The sequence below is a fragment of the Corvus brachyrhynchos genome, unplaced genomic scaffold (assembly GCF_000691975.1).
Source record: "Corvus brachyrhynchos isolate BGI_N302 unplaced genomic scaffold, ASM69197v1 scaffold3, whole genome shotgun sequence".
In the NCBI taxonomy this organism is placed as follows: Eukaryota; Metazoa; Chordata; class Aves; order Passeriformes; family Corvidae; genus Corvus; species Corvus brachyrhynchos.
In genome coordinates, this window is record NW_008237619.1 from 1,866,040 (window position 1) to 1,890,571 (window position 24,532).

At 48.5% G+C, this 24,532-nt stretch overlaps 1 protein-coding gene across 1 annotated transcript in view; it reads left to right on the forward strand.

Annotated features, from left to right (window-relative positions):
- CLPB (ClpB homolog, mitochondrial AAA ATPase chaperonin) overlaps positions 1 to 24,532 on the forward strand; it is an 81,310-nt gene that overhangs the window by 30,275 nt on the left and 26,503 nt on the right. The window contains 3 exon segments of the mRNA XM_008631675.2: positions 4,253 to 4,356; positions 8,529 to 8,657; positions 22,835 to 22,932. Coding sequence (XP_008629897.2) covers positions 4,253 to 4,356; positions 8,529 to 8,657; positions 22,835 to 22,932 — 331 coding nt within the window.

Below are 24,532 nucleotides of genomic sequence, written 5' to 3' on the forward strand. Positions count from 1 at the left end.
TCATGGGGACCTCCTCTTCAACGTCTTTGGTGCAGTTCTCTTGATGACTGGGTTGACCACAGCAGCACCAAGTAGTGGAGATGCAGGATGTTTCCAGAGGAATCCAGCACTGGATCTTCCAGAAGAACTTTGCACAGATCAGTGACCTGTGCTAGAGCTTTCCCAGCTAGAAAGACTGGATGTGGCGCATCTCCCTGTGTTCCACAGTCTTTGACAGACAGTACAGTGCCAGACAGATGCCGAAGATAGGTCTGACCTACCTAATGACCAGAGGTGGGAGAGCCTGGGCTGGTGGCCTGCAGCTGCATCTATTCTGGATGTCCAAGGCCATGCAATTGGCCTCACAGGGCTTTTCTTGGAGCCAGACTGCTCCCTTGCTTTGCATTTTGCTGCAGCCAGAGGGCTGGTAAAGGTCCAAGTTCTGAAGCAGAGTGGGACTGGAGCTAGGCATGCTGAGCAGCCCTTCCTAGAGGTGCTGGAGGAATTTCAGGATACATTTTGTGTCCCATGCCTTATCAATGCTCCTAAGGTGGTTCAGAAGGATCTACAGGCTTGTTGTGGCACTCCTGCTTGGTATGTCCTCACTGATGTGGCCTTAAGGAGCAGTGTAGCAAGAGAGTGTAGACATGTCTCTTCTGAACATGGAGCAGATATTTAGATCAGTGTCTTTTCCCTGGCATCACACTGTCTGTTCTCAGATCATAGTGTGGCCTGCAGAGGATGCACCACCACAGAGGCCTGAGGATGAGACAGGGAGATTATGTCTCACTGGAACTTACTGAAGATCATGGGTCATCTCACACACTTGAAACAAGATCAAAACTACTTAGTGAACTGAGAGAAACTTCAGGCTCATTTAAGAGATTTGGGTGGTAGAGAGTGAGCACATCTGTGATGAGAGGCTGCTCTGGGCTTCATGGATTCCACTGCTGAGGTCTGTAAGTACATGAGGTGATCCACCATCAAGAAAGATGTCAACCTGTTGGAGCAAGTACGCAGGAAGCCATGGAGATGCTCCAGGGTCTGGAGACAGGCTGAGAGAGGTGGGGGTGTTCAGCCTGGAGAGAGGGCTCCAGGGAGAACTTAGAGCCCCTGCCAATGCCTAAAGGGGCTCCAAGAGAGCTGGAGAGGGACTTTGGACAAGGGCCTGGAGTGACAGGATTAAGGGGAATGACTTGAGAGTGACAGAGGGCAGGGTTAGATTGGATATTGGGAAGAAATTCTTCCTTGTGGGGATGGTGAGGCCCTGGCACAGGCTACCCAGAGAAGCTGTGGCAGCCCCATTCCTGGAAATGTTCCAGGCTGGATTGGATGGAGCGTGGAGAAACCAAGGTCTAGCAGAAGGTGGTCTAGTGGAAGGTGTCCCTTCCCATGGCAATGGGGGTTGAAATGAGATGAGCTTTAAGGTCTCTTCTAACCCCAAGCATTCCAGGTTTTTATGATCCCCAACCTTAGTGCCTGTTCTAAGCCATCAAATATCTAATTTGATCATGGCTGTGCAATTTGATCCATTCAAGAACCTCTGCATTGTAGCATGCTCTTGATGACTGAAAAGGGGAAGGGTCATAATTGGAAATTGCTGTTTGCAGAATAAGAGCCAGAACCTCTCAACCTAAATATTATGGAACAAATGACATTGTTGAAATATGGATTTAAATGAAATATGGATATAAATGGAGTACAGATGGAAATGAGCTCTGTATGCTCACAGGGATTGCCTGAAAGGAGAGTGGAGCCAGGTGGGGGTCAGTCTCTTCTCACAGGTAACAAGTGACAGGACAAGAGGAAACAGCCTCAAGTTGCACCAAGGGAAGTTTATGTTGGATATTGGGAAAATTTCTTCCCTAAAAGGGTTGTCCAGCTCTGGTGCAGTCTGCCTTGGGCAGCGGTGGAGTTCCCATTCCTGGAGGGACATGGGATGTAGTTTAGGGGAGAATGATGCCTAAGATTTTTAGCTTTTTATATTTTTCATATATTTGTAGCTTTGTAGATTGCTAAAGCATAGCTGTAGCTTCTAGTATTTTTCCTGTCTTTCCTCCCTACGTTTGGGTACAATAAGCTAACCTTATAAACACATTCCTAAATATTGTTTAGTCTTATTCCAAGAAGAGAACCGACTACAGGGAGGTTCTCTTTTCCAACCAGAATCTGGACCAGACTTGACAAAAGTGGGGCAAAAGCAACCTCTGGACTGCTTCCAGTGAAGCAAAACCCCAGGAATTATTACCTAACCAACAAACCTTTTAATTGGACAGTATATGATAAGTATACTAATCAACTAACCTTATAAAAATTGTAGAATTACTATACCATGTACAATTTTCACCATATTGTGTACCTGAAAGCTTTCAAGTAAAGGTTTTCTTTTATATTCACTCTAACATTGTTGGGAAGTTCTATTCTATTTTCTAGGCAACAGTGGGCTTGGCAGTTCTGGGGGAACAGTTGGACTCGATGATCTTAGAGAGTTTTTCTGACCTAACAATTCCATGATTCTATCTCCTGCCCCCACCCCCCGTCCTGGTGCTGTGCTCACTAGAGGTGATTCTGTACATGGTGAGGAGCGCATCAGTGCCGGTAAGGAGCCGGCCTCTGTTGTACCGTGCTCAAATAATAAAATCACCACCTTTGATTCTGCTAATGCATTTATAGGGTAAATGAGAGAGGAGCTTAAGTTAAATTCCAGATGTGACTTGACAAGCCACAGCCTGCAGGTACATGTCAGTCAGGCTGCGGCGCATATCGTTGTCAGCCTGTGAGCCATGTCACTGGTGATGAATGCTAACAAATGAGTTACTGTCTAGTTGTCATGAGAAGCCTGCACGCTGGAAAAAAATTTAAGAATTAACTGGCTTCAAGCTGCTTTCAGAAAGAGTGAGAAATCTAATTCTGGCCTGATGATTGTTTGGATTCAGAAGCACTGAGTGAGAATTTCCACACCAAAACCGCCTGGGCAGTGTGTCCCGTGTGTTCTGTCCTGCTGCAGCATGTTCATAATACGCAGTATTTGCTGGCAGCCCAAAATCCATGTACTGGACTCATCCCCAGCACCATGTGCAGCAGGGCAAGGGAGAAGATTCTGCCCCTCTGCTCCACTCTGATGAGACCCCAGCTGCAGAGCTGCATCTGGCTCTGGGGTCCAACATCAGAAGCTGCTGGAGCAAGTCTAGTGGATGCTAAGGAGATGCTCCAAGGTCTGGAGCACGTCTGCTCTGGAGACAGTCTGGGAGAGCTGGGGTTGTTCAGCCTGGAGAAGGGAAGGCTTCAGGGACACCTTAGGGCCCCTTCCAGTGTCTAAAAGGGCTGTAAAGTTCAAGTCATAGAATCACAGAATCACAGGATTGTTTGGGCTGAATGGGTCTTAAAGCCCATGTCATTCCACCCCCTGCCATGGGCAGGGACACCTTCTGCTAGACCAGGTTCCTTCAAGCCCCATCCAGCCTGGCCTGGAACACTCCCAGAGATGGGACAGCCACAGCTTCTCTGGGCAACCTATGCCAGGGCCTCACCACCCTCACAGGGAAGTATTTCTTCCCAATATCCAATCTAACCCAGCCCTCTGTCAATGGGAAGCCATTCCCCCTTGTTCTGTCCTTCCAGACCCTTGTCCAAAGTCCCTCTCCAGCTCTCTTGCAGCTCCTTTAGGCGCTGGCAGGGGAGGGGCTCCAAGGTCTCCCTGGAGCCTTCACTTCTCCAGGCTGAACACTCCCAACTCTCTCAGCCTGTCTCCAGAGCAGAGGTGCTCCAGCCCTCTGATTATTTTCAGAGCCTCCTCTAGACTGCTTGCTGTAGAAGTTGTTTGCGCTTCTTGTGGTAGGATGGCACCTTTAATATCAGAGGTTCAGGTGCTGTACATTGACTCCCAAAAGCAATGTAGTTTTGTGTCCTTTAATCTTCAGAATGTTACAATAATCTTCCTTTTTGCAGGGACAGGGGTGACCTTGAAGCCAAGGTCTGTGTCTAGGAACATGCCTTGTGCTAGGAGCATGTTCTGTGCGCATCTCCTCAGGAGGATTGCATATCTCTACAGTGTCACCCCTTCCTCCAGTGCCTCCCCATCTCGTTCATTTTACCATATGCTGGTGGAGCTCTACTTGTTGAAATGTTCAGTTATGGTTGTGGGTTAACTTCCCTGGAATGTTAGCATTCCCAGGAATATTTGAGGAGGGCTTTCTGCGCACTTCTCAGTCTCTGAAGGGCTTCAATTCCTCATCTACTACTTCTGCCTTACTTTCCTTCTGTTTTGTGACAGTGTGGTAAAGGCTCTGCTCACAGCTAATGCAGATCCAAACCTTGGGGATGATTTCAGCAGTGTGTATGAGATTGCCAAAGAAAAAGGCCTCCATTCCTTGGAAGGTAAGATGGTTTGTGTGTAGCTACTGACATCTGCTTTTCAGGTCCCAAAATTTTGTTTCCTGATCTGACGTCATGGGATTTTTTGAGCTCATTTCATCTTCTTCTATTTAAATGCAAAGTAATTGATGGTACTTGGGTGAGTGTGTGTCTGAAGGGGAAAGAAAATTTATGTAGGTACTATATAGAAACAATAATTCAATTTACCAGAGATAAACTGGTTTTATATAGCCAGAGCATAATACAAAGTCATAGATAGGAATGTCATTCCATTGACCCACATGCAGCCATGTCTTGGGGAAGGAGAGGGGTTCAAGGCAGTGTATTCCACTGCATTCCTATTAGGCAGCCTTAATCCAGACCTTATGAGAAGCTGTGAAATGCAGAAGGACTTGGCCAATTGAAATAAAGCTGAATGATGTAAGTGGTTGCAGTGACTGCTGCTGGGTATGGGCAGGCATCAGTACCAGCTCTCATCCCCAGAAGCCTTTCCATGGAAACAAGGTCATTTTCTGCAGAGTCACATCATCTCATTATGGATATTCTTGGCAGATCTCAGGTTCCACTCTCACCCCTTCATTATCCTCATCACTGGGTTGTTGATGCAGACTCAGAATCATAGAATCATGGGATGGTTTGGGTGGGAAGGGACCTTTAAAGCCCATCCAGTCCAACCCCCTGCCATGGCATGAATGTGTTCCACTAGGCCAGGTTTCTCAGACACCTGCTTTGTTTATTCAGACCTATTTAAATTTCCCAGACTGTTTCTACTTTTTCTGACAATAAATGGTGGTAAAATTTTCTTGGGTTTGTGATTATCAGGATATGTCTGGATTCTTGGTGCCCAGCTGTGCGTCGGAGCAGCCAGCTGCATGTTCATTCTTCTGTTCCTCACACTGGCAGGGGTGCTGGTGTAACTCAATCAAAAAATAAATCCAGAAGCCTTTTCCCCATCCAAACACTGTGCTGACAAGCACTGCCAACCTCACCTCTGAGCTAGCAGGCCACAGGATATTTCCCAGACATCTCCCTTGCCCTGCCAGAGCCCAGCGAGCCATTGGGGCTTGCATTCCCGAGTACAGCTACATTTGTGTGTGCCTGCACAGTGACTGCATTTGTGTGCTCTGACCTGCTTGGAAGTTAAACCTTGTCCCAGCTGCTCTGAGTGGAAAATGGAAGGAAGCCACACAGTTTGTCCAGAGCCTCACCCTGCACAGCATGGTTTGCAGAGCCTGAGTCATAGAGTCATGGAATAGAATCATGGAATCATTTTGGTTGGAAAAGCCCTTCCAGACCATAGAGTCCAACCACTCTCCCAGCACTGCCAAGGCCACCATTAAACCGTCTCCAAGTGCCACATCCACATGACTTTTAAATCCCTCCAGAGATGGAGACTCCAACACTGTCCTGGGCAGACGGTGCCAGGGCTTAACAACCCTTTCCATGAAGAAATTTTTCACAATATCCGTCCTGAACCTCCCCTGGCACAGCTTGAGCAGTTTCCTCTTGTTCTGTCCCTTGTTTCCTGGGGGAAGAGCCTGACCCCCACCTGCCTCGGCTCTCCTGTCAGGGAGTTTTAGAGAGTGAGAAAGCCCCCCCGAGCTTCCTTTTCTCCAGGCTGAGCCCCCTCAGCTCCCTCAGCCACTCCTCACCAGACTCATGCTCCACACCGTTCCACAGCTCCATTGCCCTTCTCTGCACATGGGTCCAGTGCCTCAATGTCCTTCTGGGAGTGAGGGACCCAAAACTGAGCCCAGGTGTGGCCTCAGCAGCACTGAGCACAGGGTCACTTCCCTCGTCCTGCAGCCACACCATGGATGCTGTTGAGACACAGTGACATTATCCACGGGCCTGTCTGTGCTTCTGGCTCAGTGCTGAGAGGCAAAAGCTCTGTGAAAACCTAATGAAGGTGTAATATTTGAACCTTTCATAAAGCACAGGTTGAGTTAAGAAAATGGAACAGTGAAGCGACAGCTTTGACAGGGCGTTATTCTGTATTTGTAAAAGCTCCCTGCTCTCATCCCTCACTGTGACCCACCCGTGCAGCAGACCTACTCCTTGATGGGAGAGAGAGCATACATAGATCACATCCCTATAGCAGGGAATGTAAAATGTATGAAACTACATTAAAAAATGAGCAATAGAATGCCAATACATAATGCATGTACATAGACTTTATTTAAGATAAAATATATCAACCAAGAAAGTTAATTGTTTTTGTCTGCATTCATCCCTCTATAATGTTATATATTTTGGGGTGAAGAAAAGATAAGGACACTCCATGAGAAGTTGCATTAATTCTTTGGTTGACATGTTTTATTAAAAAGAATAAATTCAGTTGCGTTTTTAAAAAGAGAGAGAGAAACTGCCTTTGTTTTTTCCTTTTTTTTTTAGACATTTACATATTTCGTGTATAAATATTTTTTCATAAAAACATCCAAACAGAGAGGGTGTGCTCCACAACCACTGCACAAAATATATTACAGACATTTATATGGATGGCAGGAAGGGAGACAGAGGGCTGAAAATTTCCAGGCACCCAGTGATGGATGGTGGACGAGGCTTCCCCTGACGCTTTATTGAGTTTCCGATGATTATCTCTCTCAGAGACATTTTTTACAGATGACGGCCGAGCTGTCACAACGGACCATGGGGGAAAAAAACCAACAATAATAACACTTTAATCTCTTTACTGCACTGCTCCCTAGTATCTCAGATTCATCTTCCCTGACGCACGCAGTTCATTATCCTGCTCCTCCCTGGGTAGGAAATGACGACAAATAAATAAATATACATACTCACCCTGTGTGCTTGGAGAAAGGACCCAGGGAAGAAAAGGAGCCAGGGCATTAATTGATCTTCCTGGAGGGACTGTGGTTCATTAGTGGACTTGCTGGGCTTGGACAGCATCAGGTATTCATCACAGCATTTCTCTCTTCTGAACTTTTCAAATCTCCTGGAAATCTTTTGATGGCTCTTAGGAGGGACCATGAAGAAGTCCCTGTGGCACACCCGTTTTCCAGCTCTGCTTGCTTTGCCGTAGCACAGAGTAAGGTGCTCAGAGCACTTGGAAGCTCTTCCTGTCCCTGAATCTGGGTCTGCTGAGTTTTGGGTACAGACCCTTTCACCAAGGAGCTGGACACACCTCCAGGAGCAGAATTTGGCCCACCAGGTGGGTAGTGTTCATTTGAATGGAGATAACACATGACAGTCCCACCATCACTCATGCTCCATGGGGCAGGGTATTTATGGGGCTTCCTCTGGGCAACCTCTGCCATTGCCTCACCACCCTCACAGGGAAGAATTTCTTCCCAATATTCAATCTTATCCTGCCCACCGTTAGTTTGAAGCCATTCCTACTTGTCCTGTCACTGTCTGCACCTTTAAAAAGTGACTCTCTCTTATTTTTTTTTGCTGGTGACTAAAGCAAAGAGTTTAAAATCCAGGTTTTCTAAAGCCTGATCCTTAGAACAGCTACAGGAGAGCAGAGGTGCTGTAGACCCTTCCTGCAAAGCTGTGCTCTGCGACACATGGACTTGTGTGCTGGAGACTCCCAAAATCAGGAATTTGCTTGAAGGTAAAGCCATAGCAGAGCAGCATTCTTTCCTGTCGCAGTTTCCTTTCTGTTTGCTAAAATCATTATTTAGATTGGATATTGCGAAGAAATTCTGCCCTATGAGTGTGGCAAAGCCCTGGCACAGGTTGCCTGGAGAAGCTGTGGCTGCCCCATGCCTGGAAGTGCTGGATAGAGCTTGGAGCAGCCTGGTCTCTTGGAAGGTGTCTCTGCCAATGGCAGGGGGGTAGAACCAGATAAGGTTTGAGGTCCCTTCCGAGTCAAACCATCCTGTTATTCTACAATAAATGGTTGGAAAAAGGCTGAGGTATTTGCTCAGGTGTTCTCCACCCACCTCCTCCCCTGCCTGGGCACTGTGTAGGCAGTCACTGGGATACATGGAAACCATGTTGTCTTTATCTCTATTGCTGCTCAGTGGAGTGGGGACAATGGCCACCAGAAACCCCCAGTGGGGTCCTGGTCGTCCTAGAAAAAGACACGAAGCCCTTAAGAAGCTTCCTGCCTGGTAAGGGGTGGTGGGTCCATGCTTCTGCTGCACATCCAGATGAGCAGTTCTGTAGTTATCTCAATGAGCTGAGCTTTCACTCTTTGTCCCTTGCAGTCCTTGTCACCCGGGAGGATGACTTCAACAACCGTCTCAACATCCGAGCCAACTTCAAGGGCTGCACAGCTCTACACTATGCAGTTCTGGCTGATGACTACCTGACAGTCAAACTGCTGCTGGATGCAGGTGAGTTTTGTAGTTCCACCCAGCTCATGGGCCAGGAGCACTTCAGAGTCAGCCCATCCCACAGAACTGTCAGGTTCAGACACAGGCCACACACACTCTGTCACTGTCACAATTTAGTGTGATTTGCTGTCTGCTTTCATCTCTTTACTTTTTGGTTTCTGTGTTCCCATTAATTTCCAGTGTTTTTTCTCATGTGCTTTTCGTGGCTCTTCTCACCTTAGTCATTGAGTTTTCCCTTTCTTCCTGCAGTTCAGCAGCCAGAGAATCATAGAATCCTGGAGTGGTTTGGGTTGGGAGGAACCTTGAAGATACTCCAATTCCAACCCCCTAGCATGGGCAGGGATACCTTCCACTGGACCTGGTTACTCCAAGCCACATCCAACCTGGCCTTGAACACTCCCAGGGGTGGGACAGTCACAGCTTCTCTGGGCAACCTGTGCCAGGGCCTCACCACCCTCACAGGGAAGAATTTCTTCCCAATATCCAATCTAACCCAGCCCTCTGTCAATGGGAAGCCATTCCCCCTTGTTCTGTCCTTCCAGACCCTTGTCCAAAGTCCCTCTCCAGCTCTCTTGCAGCTCCTTTAGGCGCTGGCAGGAGCTCTAAGTTCTCCCTGGAGCCTTCTCCTCCAGGCTGAACACCTCCTGCTCTCTCAGCCTGTCTCCAGAGCAGAGGGATTTCAGCCCTTGGAGAGCTTCTGTGACCTCCTCTGGCCTTGCTCCAGCAGCTCCACACCCTTCTGATGTTGAGGGCCCCATAGCTGGACTGGGTGTCCAGATGCCCCCATTGGTGTCTGCTTAGATCATTTTCCTCTTGCAGTATTTACTCAGGTCACCTGTCATGTCCCTGATGTTCCTTTGTGGAATGGAAGAGTCCCTGCTGTGCCAGAAACAGATCTGTTCTGTGGACAAGGCACAGGATAGGTGCTGGTACCCAGGTAAAATTGTGGACGCTCAAGTACAGTTGGCACCAGGACAATGCAGCTCTTGTGAGAATTGGTAGGAATTAGCTTATGCGGTTACTGGTCCTCCTGGTTAAATAACAGGGCCCTTCTCCTTATGGAGCCTGCTTTGCTCTCATCTGTTGTATACTCACCTGGGCAGCCTGTTCAGTGCTCAACTGTCTTCATGGGGAAAAAGCTTATCAGCACTAGTGGAGTAGAATGAGATGCGTTTAGCCAACACAATAGGAATGTGCTGCCATGACAACGGTTTTTATATGTACCCTCCTGCTGCTCCTTCTGGGATGATATTTGTGACTGCTGTGCTGTTCTCCAGAGCTGGCATCTGCTTAGTGTGTACCTGCACCTGCGCAGTGCTTTTACCTTGTTCCTCAGACCACCAAGCTGGTTCATAGTTCTGGTCCATAGTTGTGACATCCTTTGTCCTCAGCATTCCTTCTCCTCCAGCAATTTCAACAGCTCTCTTCCCTGCGATATCCCCAAGGTCACCTGGAGATGAGCCAGCTGCAGCAATGCTGTGCCTGCCTCAGGTATATGCTGCCAGCAGCCTCTGCCAGGTGGAACATCAAGTGGCCACCTTTCCCAGCCTGGCCCTGCCAGAGACGGGCTTACTAGGGTCTGGCTGGCCAGATGCTGATTCTTGCGAAAATTTGAGGAATGTTGTAGTCTTCGTGGTGTGGGCATCTCAGAAGTTAATTTTAGGGAAGCAGACAAGTATATAATGGTATGACGTGCTCACATAAGGCTCATTCCTTAAGAAAGCAGCTAAAAAGATGATGGAAAGTAGCATCTGTGGTGCAGATGGGATGAGGAAAAATAATTGTGGCAACACTGAACTTTGATACTCATCTGTACTATATGCTTATTATTTTTCACAAATAGAAAATAAGAGTGAAAGGGTGAGATTCTGTAGCACTGAACTCCAGGTGAGGGTTTCTCTGGGAGCCTTACAGATACCAGAACCCCAGCTTCTGGCCATAAATTAACCCAAAAATAAAGGAGCCAATGAAAGAAAATCTATTGCAAAGGGAGGGTTCCATGGGAATGCTTGCAGCAAAGAGAGCTGAAAAAGCAGGCAGCTGCTCAGGAAGCTGTGGGGATATGTGTAGATGGTGGCTGGGAATTCCTCAGACAAAAATACTGGCCCAGATTGGGTCCTGACGTAGAAGCCCCTCTCTGTGTTCGCAGCACATGTGGACATTGTGTGAACTTGGAATCTGGAATGGTCCCAGAGCATATGTCTGTCTGCATGTCTGTTTCATGGACCGACAGCATGTGCTCAGTGGTCACCTGGCCATGGGCACTGGCAGTCAGAAGGAACTGCTCCAACAAGACCTCTGGGATCCCACAGTTGTGGGCAGGGATGCCCACAGGAGGAGTGGAGTGGAGTGGAGTGGGCTTTACCTGCTTGAGCAATGGGTTGTGAATGCGCAGACCTGGAAGGGCTTTGCAGGAGAATGCAAGGGGCCCTGGGGTGTTACAGAGAGCACCCCAGGGCAGTGGGGTTGAAGTGCTGGAAGAGTCCTTGTCATAGCAATATTGGGAACAGATATGTGCAGACAGAGTCTGCACTTCTTGAGGCTGGAGAGTGTTTCACATATGTCATGGTGTGAATCATAGAATCACAGAATGGTTTGGACTAAACACCCTCAGCTCTCCCAGCCTGTCTCCAGAGCAAAGGAGCTTCAGCTGTCGAAGCACATCTGTGGCCTCCTCTGGACTCACTCCAGCAGTTCCAGGTCCTTCTGATGTTGGACCCCAGAGCTGGAGGCAGCACTGCAGGTGGGGTCTCACCTGAGTAGGGCAGAATCATCTGGATAGCATTTTCTACAAAGATACCTGCTTCTCTTTTCTGCCTTGGAAAGCCTCCTTGCATGACACATATTATCAGTTGATTGTAAGTATCAAGGCAGCTCCTTGGTTATCCTAAGTACAGGTAAAAGATGGGTGCAAATAAGTGAAGTTGGCACTAAAGAATTTTTCCATCCTGAATAAATCATTGTAAGGAGTAAATCCAGCTTATTTCTCCAATTGTGCCCTGCTTAGCTCTCTGAGTACTGTTCTAATCCAGGCCTCACTTCACAGAGGCAACTGTTCTTTTTGTTCCAGAGATGTTTCTGTATCTCTGTATCCTGGATCCACTGCCATCCCTGTGAGTGGCCCTTCCTCTGCCTGGTGCCCACAGAGAGTTCTTTGTTTGTAGCAAAGTGTCTCAGCTCAAAAGAACTCACTTGCATCTCAGAAAAAAAAGACAATCTGTGGGACTGTGTTTGTTTGGGTACAAATGGAAGGATTGTGTGAAATCAAAGTGAAAATTCAGAACTTAGCCAGAAAATGTGACACACACTCATCACTGTTCCATTCTTAATCCAGCCCCACAGAAATCCTTCTGGTTCCGTTTCAAGGGCCTACACCAAGAGTTCATTTCCAAGTGGAAGTCCTTGTCTTGCAGAGCATGTCCCAGTGCTCAGATCCTGGAGACAGCAACCCACCGGTGGGAATCTCCATTCGGTGATGGTGTGAAAGATCCCGTTGGAGCCCTGGTAGAACCCCAAGGCTGAGTTCACAGTGTTCCTCAGATTAATCCCTGTTCACCATCCACAATACCCACTTACCCTTTGCAGTCATGGTTAGGATGAGGATTTATGAGGATTATTTGCTAAATGCAATAAGCTTCACCTTTTGTCAAGTGGACTCTGAGCTGCTGGGGTGATAGCAGACCCTTTCCTGCCCTTTCAACAAGTTTTGATTTCCTGATGGGCACATGATAGGAGGATTTCATGGCATTCAGTGGGGGCATTCCCCTCCTCCCAGTTCCATGCAATAATAAAGCAGGGCATCCCTGCCTCCTTGTCTGTGTAATCTGGGATGAATATATGGCCAAGGGTCTTGGCGTGGAGATTGAACACCGTTCAGCCCTTTGTGAGGGTAATGTCCCTGTGCTGCCATTGACATCCGTGCACAGGGTGGCTCCTGGTTGTTGACATGGAACAGGCTCCGCTTGCTCCCTTCCTACACCTGCGTTTTACTAACTCTTCATTTAATCTCCCTCTAACTTCCCTCGATGGTACCCTGCCCTCAGGCCAAAGCCATTAACCGCCCAGCCCCTCTCTGCTCCAGCCACTTCCCTACCCCCCTGTTGTTTTTTAAGGGAAGCCCCCTGCACTTGCCCCTCACCCCATGTCCCTAGCCTTTTGTGGCCCATTCAGTGACTCGCTTGACCCCTCCAGGACCTTATAGCCCTGTGGTCAGCATGTGTGTGCCCAGCAGACCGCGAGACGAAGTGGCGGCTCTGTTGTCCTTTCGGGCAGTTGGTGACATTTCACAGTCCCCTGACCTGAGGCGACACCATAAATATCGGTGTTTGGGGAAGGGGTGGGTGAGCACTCGCATCCACAGAGTGCACCAGTTGCTACTGCAGGCACAATCGATTCCAGGGACTTTGTGTGTGGCTCGGAGGAAGGAAGGCAGGCAGGGTCACCAGCTCGCTGGTGACAAAAGTCTCCTTGTTTCAGAGGGAGCTTTTATTATGTCAGTATTTAAGTGAAATCAGCAGTATTAGAAGGTGCAGCTTTCTGGCAATGGCGTAACCCTGCCATGGAGCACAGCCAACATCAACCACCCTTCTACAAATGGACTGCTCCAGAACCTGTCTCTGAAGTGCAGGGAGACAGAGGAGCTCAGGCAGGCACTGATTCATGTGTCCAGAGCAAGTCATGGAGATTGTCCGAGGGCTGGAGCCCCTCTGCTCTGGAGACAGGCTGAGAGAACTGGAGGTGTTCAGCCTGGAGAAGGGAAGTCTCCGGGGAGACGTTAGAGCCCCTGCCAGTGCCTAAAGGAGCTGCAAGAGAGCTGGAGAGGGACTCTGGATAAGTGCAGGACAAGAGAGGAACGGCTCCCCACTGACAGAGGGCAGGGTTAGATTGGATATTGAGAAGAAATTCTTGGCTGTGAGGGTGGTGAGGCCCTGGCACAGGTTGCCCAGAGAAGCTGTGACTGCCCCATCCCTGGAAATGTTCAAGGCCAGGTTGGATGGAGCTTGGAGCAACCAGGTCTAGTGGAAGGTGTCCCTGCCCATGGCAGGGGAGTGGAATGAGGTGGGCTTTAAGGTCTGTTCAGCCCAAACAATCTTGTGACTCTGTGATTCAGAGCTAGGGACAGCACTGCTGCTGCTCAGGGATTTGCTCTGCAGGTAAGTGACCCCTCTCCCAGCATGAGATACTGTTCCACTTTCACAGCCTTGTGCTGGGGGAAGAGTTGTCATAGCTGTGGTAACCTTTCAGTAAACTAAAATTACACTAGACAGAGCACAGAAGAAGATGCTGCAGGATCTGTCTTAGGTTGGAGCTTACAAAATGCAAAATCAGAATATTGTGAGCACTTCCTTCTGTATACACCTGAGAAACTAGGCACAGGAAGAAGCGTAGAAGTGAGGTTTTCCCTGGTGCTCAGCTGCTATTTTTCTTGGATCTCAAAATTCATTTCCAGGTGCTTTTCCAAGGTGTGTTTGGTGTGTGTGTGTGTCCATGCAGCAAGGGATTGTCTGAACTGTCATCTGCTGATATGTGGAAGTGTTATTTTCACACGGTTGTGTGGCAGTGCACTACTCTGCTTCTGCACATAAGTGGGTAGGGGCTTCTATTTCCTATTCTTGCCTAAAAGAACAGTTCCTTCCCTCAGAGTCTGACCCATGCCAGTTGGTGGGACTTCCCCTTTCTCTATCCCCACTGCAGAAACCAACACATGCCCTCCTGCCAAACCTGAGCAGGCTCCATATGTGTCCCATTCTCCCCAGTGCTCTCCTCATCCCTGACTGCCCTGCTTTCTACTTCCCATCTTCAGAAATCATCCTCTCTGCTCCCAGGTCCTCCTAGAGCCATCACACAGGCTGACCAGGCTGTTACTGCATTGGAAATGTGTAGATGCTAAAAGAGCTAGCAGAGAGATTTTCCTGTTTTTTACAGCCGCTTGTGAAAGTCTCCTTTCTCATGCAAACTAGCTGGGAAAACGGTTTGAAGTTTTGTAAACTATCTCACATGTGCACAAGCTGTTTGTGTTTTGTTTTCCACACTGGGAAAAATATTTTGGAAATGGCTGTTATGCTGTTCAGCCAATCTCTCTGGGAGGCGGATGGTCAAGCACCCAGTAGTGTTATGACACTCTTGCAAACAAAGCTATATAAGCTGATTTATATAATTAAATATAGCCACTTCTGGCCTTTGAACCCAATCCTGGACGGTGTTGTTCTTGGTGCAACAGCAACAGAAATGCCTCCTGCAATACATCCTTAGTGGAATCACAGGATCACAAAATGGTTTGGGTTGTAAGAGACCTTAAAGCTCACCTCATTCCACTGCACTGCCATGGGCAGGGACACCTTCCACTAGACCTGGTTGCTCCAAGCCCCATCCAACCTGGCCTTGAACATTTCCAGGGATAGGGCAGCCACAGCTTCTCTGGGCAACCTGTGCCAGGGCCTCACCACCCTCACAGCCAAGAATTTCTTCCTACTACCCAATCTAACCCTGCTGTCTGTCAATGGGAAGTCATTCTGCCTTGTTCTGTCACTCCTTGCCCTTGTCCAAAGGTCCTCTTCAGCAATCTTCGAGTCCCTCATCTCTAATTAGATGGGAAAGAGAAGGAGGAAGAAACAAACATACATTTGTGAAAACATTTTAGCTGAAGCTGCAATAATCTGGTCTGCTGAACTTGATTTGCTGGTAAATTTAGCCCAGTGCATTTGTTCATAATGTTGCGCACTCCTCTCCTCAGTGCAATGTAATTGCAGGTCTTGTGACTAGGGTGAGTGATGGGTAAACAGATTATGGAGCCAGCATTGCAAGGGATGGGCTTTGGACATCAGAAAGCAAAAGTGCTTATAGTATTCTCTGGAAAAATCAGGTTCTAATTGGGATTTTCTAACCCAATTAATTTCTAATTAATTACTGCATAATACGTCTTGGAGTGTTTTCTGTTGCATCCCAGATGAAAAGGGTCCTTTCTTCAAGAGGGAGAGTAAAGGATATCCCCAGAGAGTAGTGGGCTTTCAGGTCCCCAGCAGCCAGTTCCTGGTGACAGAGAGGAGATACCTTTGGTTTTAACACATCTGAGAAAGTGACATTGAGGTCTTGCTGCAGTCAGCAGTTACCAGAGTAAACACGTGCTCAGGGCAGAACTCCTCCCTCTCTACAACTCCCTGAGAGGAGGGTGGAGCCAGGTGGGGATCAGGCTCTTCTCCCAGGTGACAAGCAACAGGATGCGAGGAAACTGCCTCAAGTTGTGCCAGGGGAGGTTTCCTCATAAACTTTGTCCAGCACTGGCACAGGCTGCCCAGGGCAGTGTTGGAGTCCCCATCCCTGGAGGGATTTAAAAGCCTTGTGGATGTGGCACTTGGGGACATGGGTTAGTGGTGGCCTTGGCAGTGCTGGGGGAGTGGTTGGACTCTATGGTCTGGCGGGGCTTTTCCAACCCAGAAAATTCTGTGAAACTATTCTATGACTCTATGACTCAGGCTCTACAAACCACGCTGTGCAGAGTAAGGCTCTGCACAACCTGTGTGGCTTCCTCCCATTTTTCCTTTAGAGTAGCTGGGACAAGGTTTAGTTTGCAAGCAGGTCAGAGCATACAAATGCAGCCACTGTGGATGCAGCTGTCCCCAGGAATGTCCCAGCAGCTGGCTGGGCCCTTTTTGGTGAGTCCAGGCATGGTAGCTGTCCTGGGTGGTCTGCTGTGTAGGTTTGCTGCCCAGGCCAGCTGTCATGCCAGAGTGCCTGACTGTCTCTCTCTCTCTCCATGCTCATATTTACAAGGGAATGTGATAAATTCCGTATTGATTCCTTCTGTTGCACTGTAAATTTTGCAAAAGATGATTAAATAGTGCAATAGCATCTGTGAGTGCCGAGGCTCAATATGTTCTGGGCCGGCGTATCGATCCTTCGTCTGACCACAGCCAGTTCCACTCCCCACCATGCCAGACCAGTAATTAAAATCCTATGAAACTGGGATTTACAAACCAATCATCTCCCAGCATCGAGGCATCCAGCATCCCACTGTAGTGAGAGTAATAAGAGTCCAAAGTGCCAGCACATTTCTGTATGTGTTGGAGCACTTAGGAGTAATTTTCCCTTAGGGCAGGGGAGTAAATAGATCCCTCTTGAGGTGTTTCTGGGGACAAACTTGACAGTGACATCATATTTGGCATGAACTTAAGAGCTCTGCACACATGGGTATAGGGAGAGAGGGTGATGGATATATGGGAAGAGTATGATTCTGTAGTTTCCTCTCTTACCTTACAAAACAAGAGTCCAGAGTCAGGTGGATTATTTTCACACACAGTTGTCAAGTAGGCGTAGACCAACTTACACTCAGGCTCCAGTAAAGCTACAGTGAAAGGTGCACACATTCAAAACATTCATTCATTCATTCTTTCCCTACTTCTGTTGCAACTTTCCCATTTGCCGTAGAATCAGAGCACAGTTTTGGGTTGGAAGCAACCTTCAGGCTCATCTTGTTACAAATCCTTGCCATGGATGGGGATACCTCTCACTAGATCAGGTTGCTCCAAGTCCTTTCCAGCCTGGCCTTGATCTTTATCACTTATGGAAACTCACCCCCTTAGGCTGACTTCCAGCTTCTGGTAAGGCTCAGAGGTCCTAGCTTTAATTCCTAAAGCAGGGGCTTCTTTTAAATCCTTTATTACCTGTGGGTTTTTTTTACATTTCACTTGCCAGACCAAACACTTTATTGTGTTTTCTTCATCTCCCCTGGGCTTGGAAGGATGATGGTGTGGTTTATTCCTAAGATCCTAACTCTTCTTATGATAAGGACTTTAATAAATATCACAAGTTTCTTCAGTCTTTAACATCCATGTTTCTGACAGTTACCTGCTGCTTTGTTTCTAGCAAGATCCATGTTTTTCCCTTGTGGAACAAAGTTCCTTGACCATGGATTCTTTGCTGGATTTTCTGGTGAGGAAGTTTGGCATGAACATGTGTCCCATTGCAGTGTGGTGCTTAGGAGCTGAGGTTTGGAGAAAGCCTTTTGCTTTGTCCAAAGCTGAATTAAGGCTTGTGCCTTGTCTTGGGAGCTTTCTGCCTGCCAGAGCTCTTAGTCTCTGGTTTTTGCCAGTTTAACAATTTATTGGTGTTGTGCTCTTTACCCTTGCAGTCCCCGGGCTAGTTTTCAGTGTGTTGCAGTGCCCTTCAATCTCTCAGAGGGGTGAACCTTGTGCTGTATTTTCCCTGTTCGGTCAGGGCATTTCATTCTGTACAAATCCTGTGTCACTGGCTCATACAATTGCTTTTCTTACCTTCTTTTTGTTTCCAGTCTTTAATACCTGACCTCACCACTCTACCAGTGGAGCTCAGTCCTTACCTGCAGTCCCGCTTACATGCTGCTCAGACCAGCCTCCTCCTCTTCCTCTGTTCCAGCTTGCACATCCTGGTCCTGAACATTACGCATTACTGTTGTATTTGTCCAAGTACTTAAAGATTTGTGTTCAGTCTGGTTCACAAGGTTTGGCAGCACTGGTTAAGCTGCACCTCCAAGAGGACCTCTCCTTGCTGGTTGTTACGTGCCCTTGTCAGCATCTGACCTTCATCTCAGAGCTCTGGGTGTTGCTTTTCCATGTAAACTCTACTCCAGAAACATGTAATTCTTAGTTAAGTCTAAATCCTTCCTTCATAGAATCACAGAATGATTTGGATTGGAAGGGACCTTAAGCTCATCCGATTCCAACTCCCTGCCATGGGCAGGGACACCTTCCACTACACCAGGTTGTTCTAAGCCCCATCCAACCTGGCTGGACAAACTTAGGTTGGAAAGGCTTCTTGTTCTTTGAGAGTGAGACCACTGGACCAAGGGAGCACAGATCCTGCTCCCCTAGAGCTCTGTGAGAGCTGCTGCCAGCCCAGGGCTGTGCATTAGGCAGCACTTGATGTGGTGGAACTGGAGCTGGTGCAGGTGAAATGTGTGTGCCCAGGTAGACAATAAGACCAAGGACATCTTGATTTGTGTCACCAGTAGTGTGGCCAACAGGACCAGGACAGTGACTGATCCCTGTACTGGGCACTGGTGAGATCGCACCTCAAATCTTGGGGTCAGTGTTGTGCCCCTCACAGGAGGAAAGAAGTTCAGGGGGACCTTCTCACTCTCTACTGCTACTTGAAAAGAGGTTGTAGCCAGGTTCTCCCAGGCAACAAGTGACAGGACAAGAAGAAACAGCCTTACATTGCACCAGGGGAAGTTTAGGTTGAGTATTAGAGAAAATTCCTTCCCTGAAAGTGTTGTCCAGCCCTGGCGCAGGATGCCCAGGGCAGTGTTGGAGTCCCCATCCCTGGAGGGATTTAAAAGCCTTGTGGATGTGGCACATGGGGACATCCTGGTCTGGGGTCATGGCCATGCAATGTGTCCACTTCCAGCATCCTCAGCAGCAACCACCATGGGCTTTGGCACTTCCAGGCTCCTCTTTCTGGGATTTAGTTCCCTTCAACAGAAAAATTAGTTTATTTCCCACCCAATTCCGGGATATTGGATCCAGCAGAATCTGCTGCAGGGAAAGGGATGCTCCCCAAGTCCCCCCAGTGTGCTGGAGCACAGGATGGGTCCAAGATGGTGACCTAGCAGAAGGGGTGTTCACAGAGCCTGCTGAAAGATCTTGAGGTACTCCTGGGTGCAGTGCCATGACGAGCAGAGAGAAGTGCCCTCAGGTTCATCCCTTCTGCCTGTGCCCAGGCCTGTACCTGTCCTGCCCAGGACCCTCCACTCAGGACAGACTTGATGCTGGGGTGTTATATTGGAGAAAATGGCTTTGTACTGGTTCAATGGCTTTATACTGGGGAGAATGGCATCCCTATTCATGGCAAGAGGGCTGGAAATAAGTGGTCTTTATGGTCCGTTTGGACTCAAACCAGTCAGTGATTCTGTGATTCTATGAATGGTTTTATAGTGGGGAGAATTACTTCATGCTGGGAGAATAGTTTTATACTAGGGAGAGTGGCTTAATGCAATGGCTGTATTATATAGGTGGGGATTGATATCTTCTCCCAGGTAACAAGTGATAGACAGGACAAGAGGCAATGGCCTCAAGTTGTGCCAGGGGAGGTTTAGGTTAGATATGGGGAAAATTCCTTTCCTGAAAGGGTTGTCCAGCCATGGCACAGGCTGCCCAGGGCAATGGGGGAGTCTCCATCCCTGAAGGGATTTAAAAGCTGTGTAGTTGTGGCACTTGGGTTAGTGGTGGCCTTGGCAGTGCTGGGGGAGTGGTTGGACTCAATGGTCTCAGAGGGCTTTTCATACCTAAAATGTTCTGTGATTCTGTCCTTGTCAAATGGCTTTATACTGGGAGAATGGCTTTCCCTGACTTTCCTAACTGAAGCACTGCTGTTTTCTGTGCTGGAGACTTGCCCAAGCACTTGGTTGCCACCTCCACCATACTGTACCTTCTGGACACCAAAGAAGGAAGAAAAGAGACATTGAACGTTTTGGGGTCTTGTCTTTTCGTACCACAGATCACCACAGGCCACTGCTGCTGCCCATCTCATTTGCAGGCAGGACCTTCGGAGGGGCACCGGGATAGGGACTGTCTCATGCCAGTTCTCTGTCCCCACACCCACTCCTGAGAACAGCTCAGGACCCAAACAGTCAGCTGAAGGCTACCTGTGGGTATGCCTGGGAGCAGGAGTTTTCACACCATCTGGCTGGGCTATGAAACAAGGTCCTCAAGAGTGGTTTCCTTGTCCCAGTGCTCAGGGCTTTCTCAAGCTGTGATCTGTCCGATCTTCAGAGCAATGTCATTCTCTGGTTGTCCATGTGAGGCTCCAATGCCACTGTGTGCCCTGTCCTGTTAGAAGTGTGAACCTTGTTTTGGCTGCAGCAGGCTCAGATCTGCTGCTCTTTTGCCCTGGCAGGATGGAGTGACAGGAGCAGGGTCTCGGGGCTGCTGAGGACACAGGAAGCATTACTGGGATGTTCCTCCAAGTTCTGTCTGTGCCCTTTGGCATTCTCCTTTCCCTCCTGCCATCTCTCTCTCCTCTTGCCGTCCCCATCCCTATCCTGACAGCAGTGGGGGACCCAAGTACCAGGGTCCGCTGCATCACCAGCTCTATTGACAGTTATCCAGAATCTGAAGGAATTCAAGACAAATTGTTAAGAGGATGGAGTTAATAAAATTTGAAAAATCGAGGCCTGTCACTCCACTAAACTTTTTTCGATCCCACTGACAGAAACATATTTCCCCAATGAGTGACCTTCTGCAGCTGCTGCAGCACTACAACACTGGGCGGGTGAAGGGAGAGAACCCCCACGCTATTTATCAAATATTATCAGCCGGGGCCTTCTAATATGAGCATGGAGGGTGGGAGGAGGCAATGGGCTTGCACAGCCTGAGGTGCTGCCCAGGTGTCCATCTCCAGCTACAGACAGCGAGTGGGAGGTGACAAATTGCCTTCTATTAAGTCGTGGAAGGTTGACGTCCCCTTGGATACTGCTGCAGCCTGTGGCACAGGGTGGGAGAGGGCAGGAGAGGAGGTGGGGATGTGGAGTGGGGTCAGCCGGGGCGCTGACAGACCGGTGGCCCTTTTACCTTCTATTAGCAAGCCAAGTGATACTGTTATTTATGGCAGCATAATATTTTATTGCTGCCGGTACTCGAGGTTGGAATCGACCAGTTATAGGAGTCGGGTTCTATCAATTATTGCAGCAATTAGTCAAGTCGTCAAAGCCATTAACAGGGGGATTAGGCCAATATTGGAGAGCCATTATTGATAGATCCAGGGCAAAGCCAAACAAACCCTCCATCAGAAATGAGAGCAGGCCTAGCCTCGAGGATGTCATCATTTGGAGAAGTCAGGAACATGCCCCACTGCTCACTGCACAGGTCTTGATCATATTCTTTATTTGTCAAGACAAGGCTTGCCATAGAAATTAGTCTGTGTCGAATGTTTATGGAGCACATTTTTCATTCTGTAAGCAAATATAGTTCCCTGATGCCAGTGCCTAGGAATGGCTAATCTCTCTGGCTCCGCTCCCACAGACTCCCCTTACTTCATTCATCTATACTGATTGCTGCTCACTGTTACTGAGCACTCCTGGTGCTTTGCGCTGTCTCATGGCACAGGAGCAGTTTGGCCTGCCTCTGCCAAGGTACTTGTCTCACTCCCATGTTTACATCAGGATCACAGAATTGTTCAGGGTGGAAGTGACACCAGTGAAGTCATCTGGACCAAGTGCCCTGTGCACACAGGAGCACATTGCACAGAATTGCAGTGGAAGGATTGGGATGGAAGACATCCCGGACCTGCTGAGCACAGTTTTGGGCTCTTCCTCCACCAGGCTGCTTTCCAAGGCTTGATAACTGGTGGGATGGTCAATTTCAGCACCAGTTTTGGGGGTTTGGAACCAATTTGAAGGTTCATTCTCATAACTCTCCGGGTTAGGAGCTGTTGTGGGGTCATGGAATGCACCAGTGTTAGTGACAAATCTTTGCCTTGGAGAGAGCTCCTGAGATGCTGAGAGTCAGAGATGAATCCCAAGGCCTTGTTTGCCCCTCTGGCTATTGCCCATTATCCCTGTCTCCTGGTATCACCAAGTTTCCCTCCATATACTTCTCATCACTGCAACTGGACCAGTTTGACATAGAATGCTCTTCTGCAATCCAGTGTATCTTGGAGGGAGAGCTCTCTCCGTGTGCGTGTGTTTCTGTGGGGTGCCCATCTGACTCACTCCGCTTCAGTCCTTGGGATTTGTTTGGTTTTTTTTAATTAAACTCCACGGAAGGGTGTGGTTTCCCTCAAGAAGTGCTCCAGGGACTCAGTGGGGCAGCTGGCCTGCAGGCAACAGCCAGCACCAGCTTCAGCTCCAGCTTCAGCTCCAGCTTGCACAGGCAGTGTGTCCAGTTGAAGCTGTAATGGTCCCATGTGGCTCCCACAGGACTGAGAGTGGGTGCTTTTGTGAGACTGTATTTCCTTCTGGTGACCATGTGCTCTCATCCCCCCTCAGCAGCTCTTCCCTGACAAGCCAGTTGTTAGCAGTGACAATCCCTCTTCTCTGTCCCTGGAGACCCGCACTTGTAACCACTGGTTGTACATTCTCTCTTTCTGATTCAGACACCCTCCAGAGAAAACGTTAGGAGGGGACACAGACAGGATGTGCTTCTTGCTCCTTCTGCCCTAAGACTGAACTCTGAGCTCCTCATCTTACTCATTTCTTGTGCCATCAGGTGCCAATCCCCTGCAGAAGAATGAAATGGGACACACACCGCTGGATTACGCCCGTGAAGGGGAAGTCATGAACCTTCTGAGAGCATCAGAGGTAAAGGTGAGCCTGAGATTCTGGCCAATTTGGATTTCCTTTCCCACTACAAGAACAATTTTAAAAGAGATGTCATGTGGATGTGGCATGTGGCATGGATTAGTGGTGGCCTTGGCAGTGCTGGGTGAGCAGTTGGACTCGATGATCTGAATAGCTCTTTTCCAACCCAAATCATTCTATGATTTTATGGTGCAAGTGATGGAAGACCACCTTAGCACCCCTACAGCTTCATTCTTTTCCAAAAGAAGTCTGTAAAAATTAACGACATGATGCATAAGAAAAAAAACCCACTTCTATAGTATTTTAACTGTGGCTGTGGCTGTGCCCTCATCTTCCAAGTTACCATTTCTCACTCAGGAGTGACCTGCCCAGGACCAGTAATGCTGCTCTGTAACCCCTGGATTCAGCAAAATCCAGAGCCTGTTTTTACTGTATTTTCTGAAATTCTCTGTCAAACAAGCAGGGCTGAGAACCCAGAGTCCAGCTGTGGCCTGGGATCCAGTGTGTTCGTGTGCACCAGTCTAAGGCAAAAGACACCCATTTCCATGGTGGGGTCTCATCCCGTCAGCCTCACTGTCTCCTCGAGCAGCTGGAGCACACCGTGTCCCATTTGCTTTAAAGAAGGAAAAGAAACATATTTGCCATCGTGGTTCCAATAAAAATGCCAGGAATCAGTACATTTGCAGAGCAGTGGGCTATTAGATAATGAGGGATCTGCAGCTAGATTTCAGGGATATTTTAGTTTAAAATTCCTGGGCAGAGGCCTTGTTTGGTGAATTACCAATGGGTAGGAGAGGCCATCGCAGCAGTGATGAGTGATGCCTCATCCCTGGAAGTGTTCAAGGCCTGATTAGATGGGGTTTGGAGCAAGCTGGTCTGGTGGAAGGTATCTCTGTCCGTGGCAGGGGTTGGAACTGGGTGAGTTTTAAGGTCGCTTTCAACCCAAACCCTTCTGTGATGCTTTGTGAGCATCATCTCTCCAAGCAGCGCAGATCAGCTAGGGCAAGGGACTCCCTGCATCCCAGAGAAGGGGCATTCCCTTGTCACCAGACCGCAAGAGCAGGAGCTGAGGCACAAGGGGACCAGGTTTGTTCCTGGCTGCAAAGTTCCTCTGACATTGTGCACCTCAGTGTTTTTTCTATGGGTTTGGAATTTAAACTTGCATGCCATAAACCTGAGGTTAAGAACTTACCCACAAGTGGAGGATGAAGGTAATTAAAACTGTGTCAATTACTGCACTTAGGAGGTATTACCATGAGCTAAACCCACCAGGTGTCAACTGCTACACTCTCTGTGCTCACCTCTGAAAGTCATTGCTCAGACAGGACTTCAAAACCTCATTCCCCAGCGCTAAACCTCGGTCCTAAGTAGGGACAGAGTGATCTTTCCTCTGGGGCTCTCCATACTCCTTCCTGGCAAAGGAAATGCTGCCATGGCTGTCCTCTGTGGCCCTGATGGCTGCTTTTGTAGCCAGCAGCACTATGTGGTCACTTGGGCAGTTCTGAGAGCAGGTTTTCATAAACTCATGAAGGAAGGAACATTAAAGCTCATCCCATTCCACCCCACTGCCATCGGCAGGGACACCTTCCACTAGACCAGCTTGCTC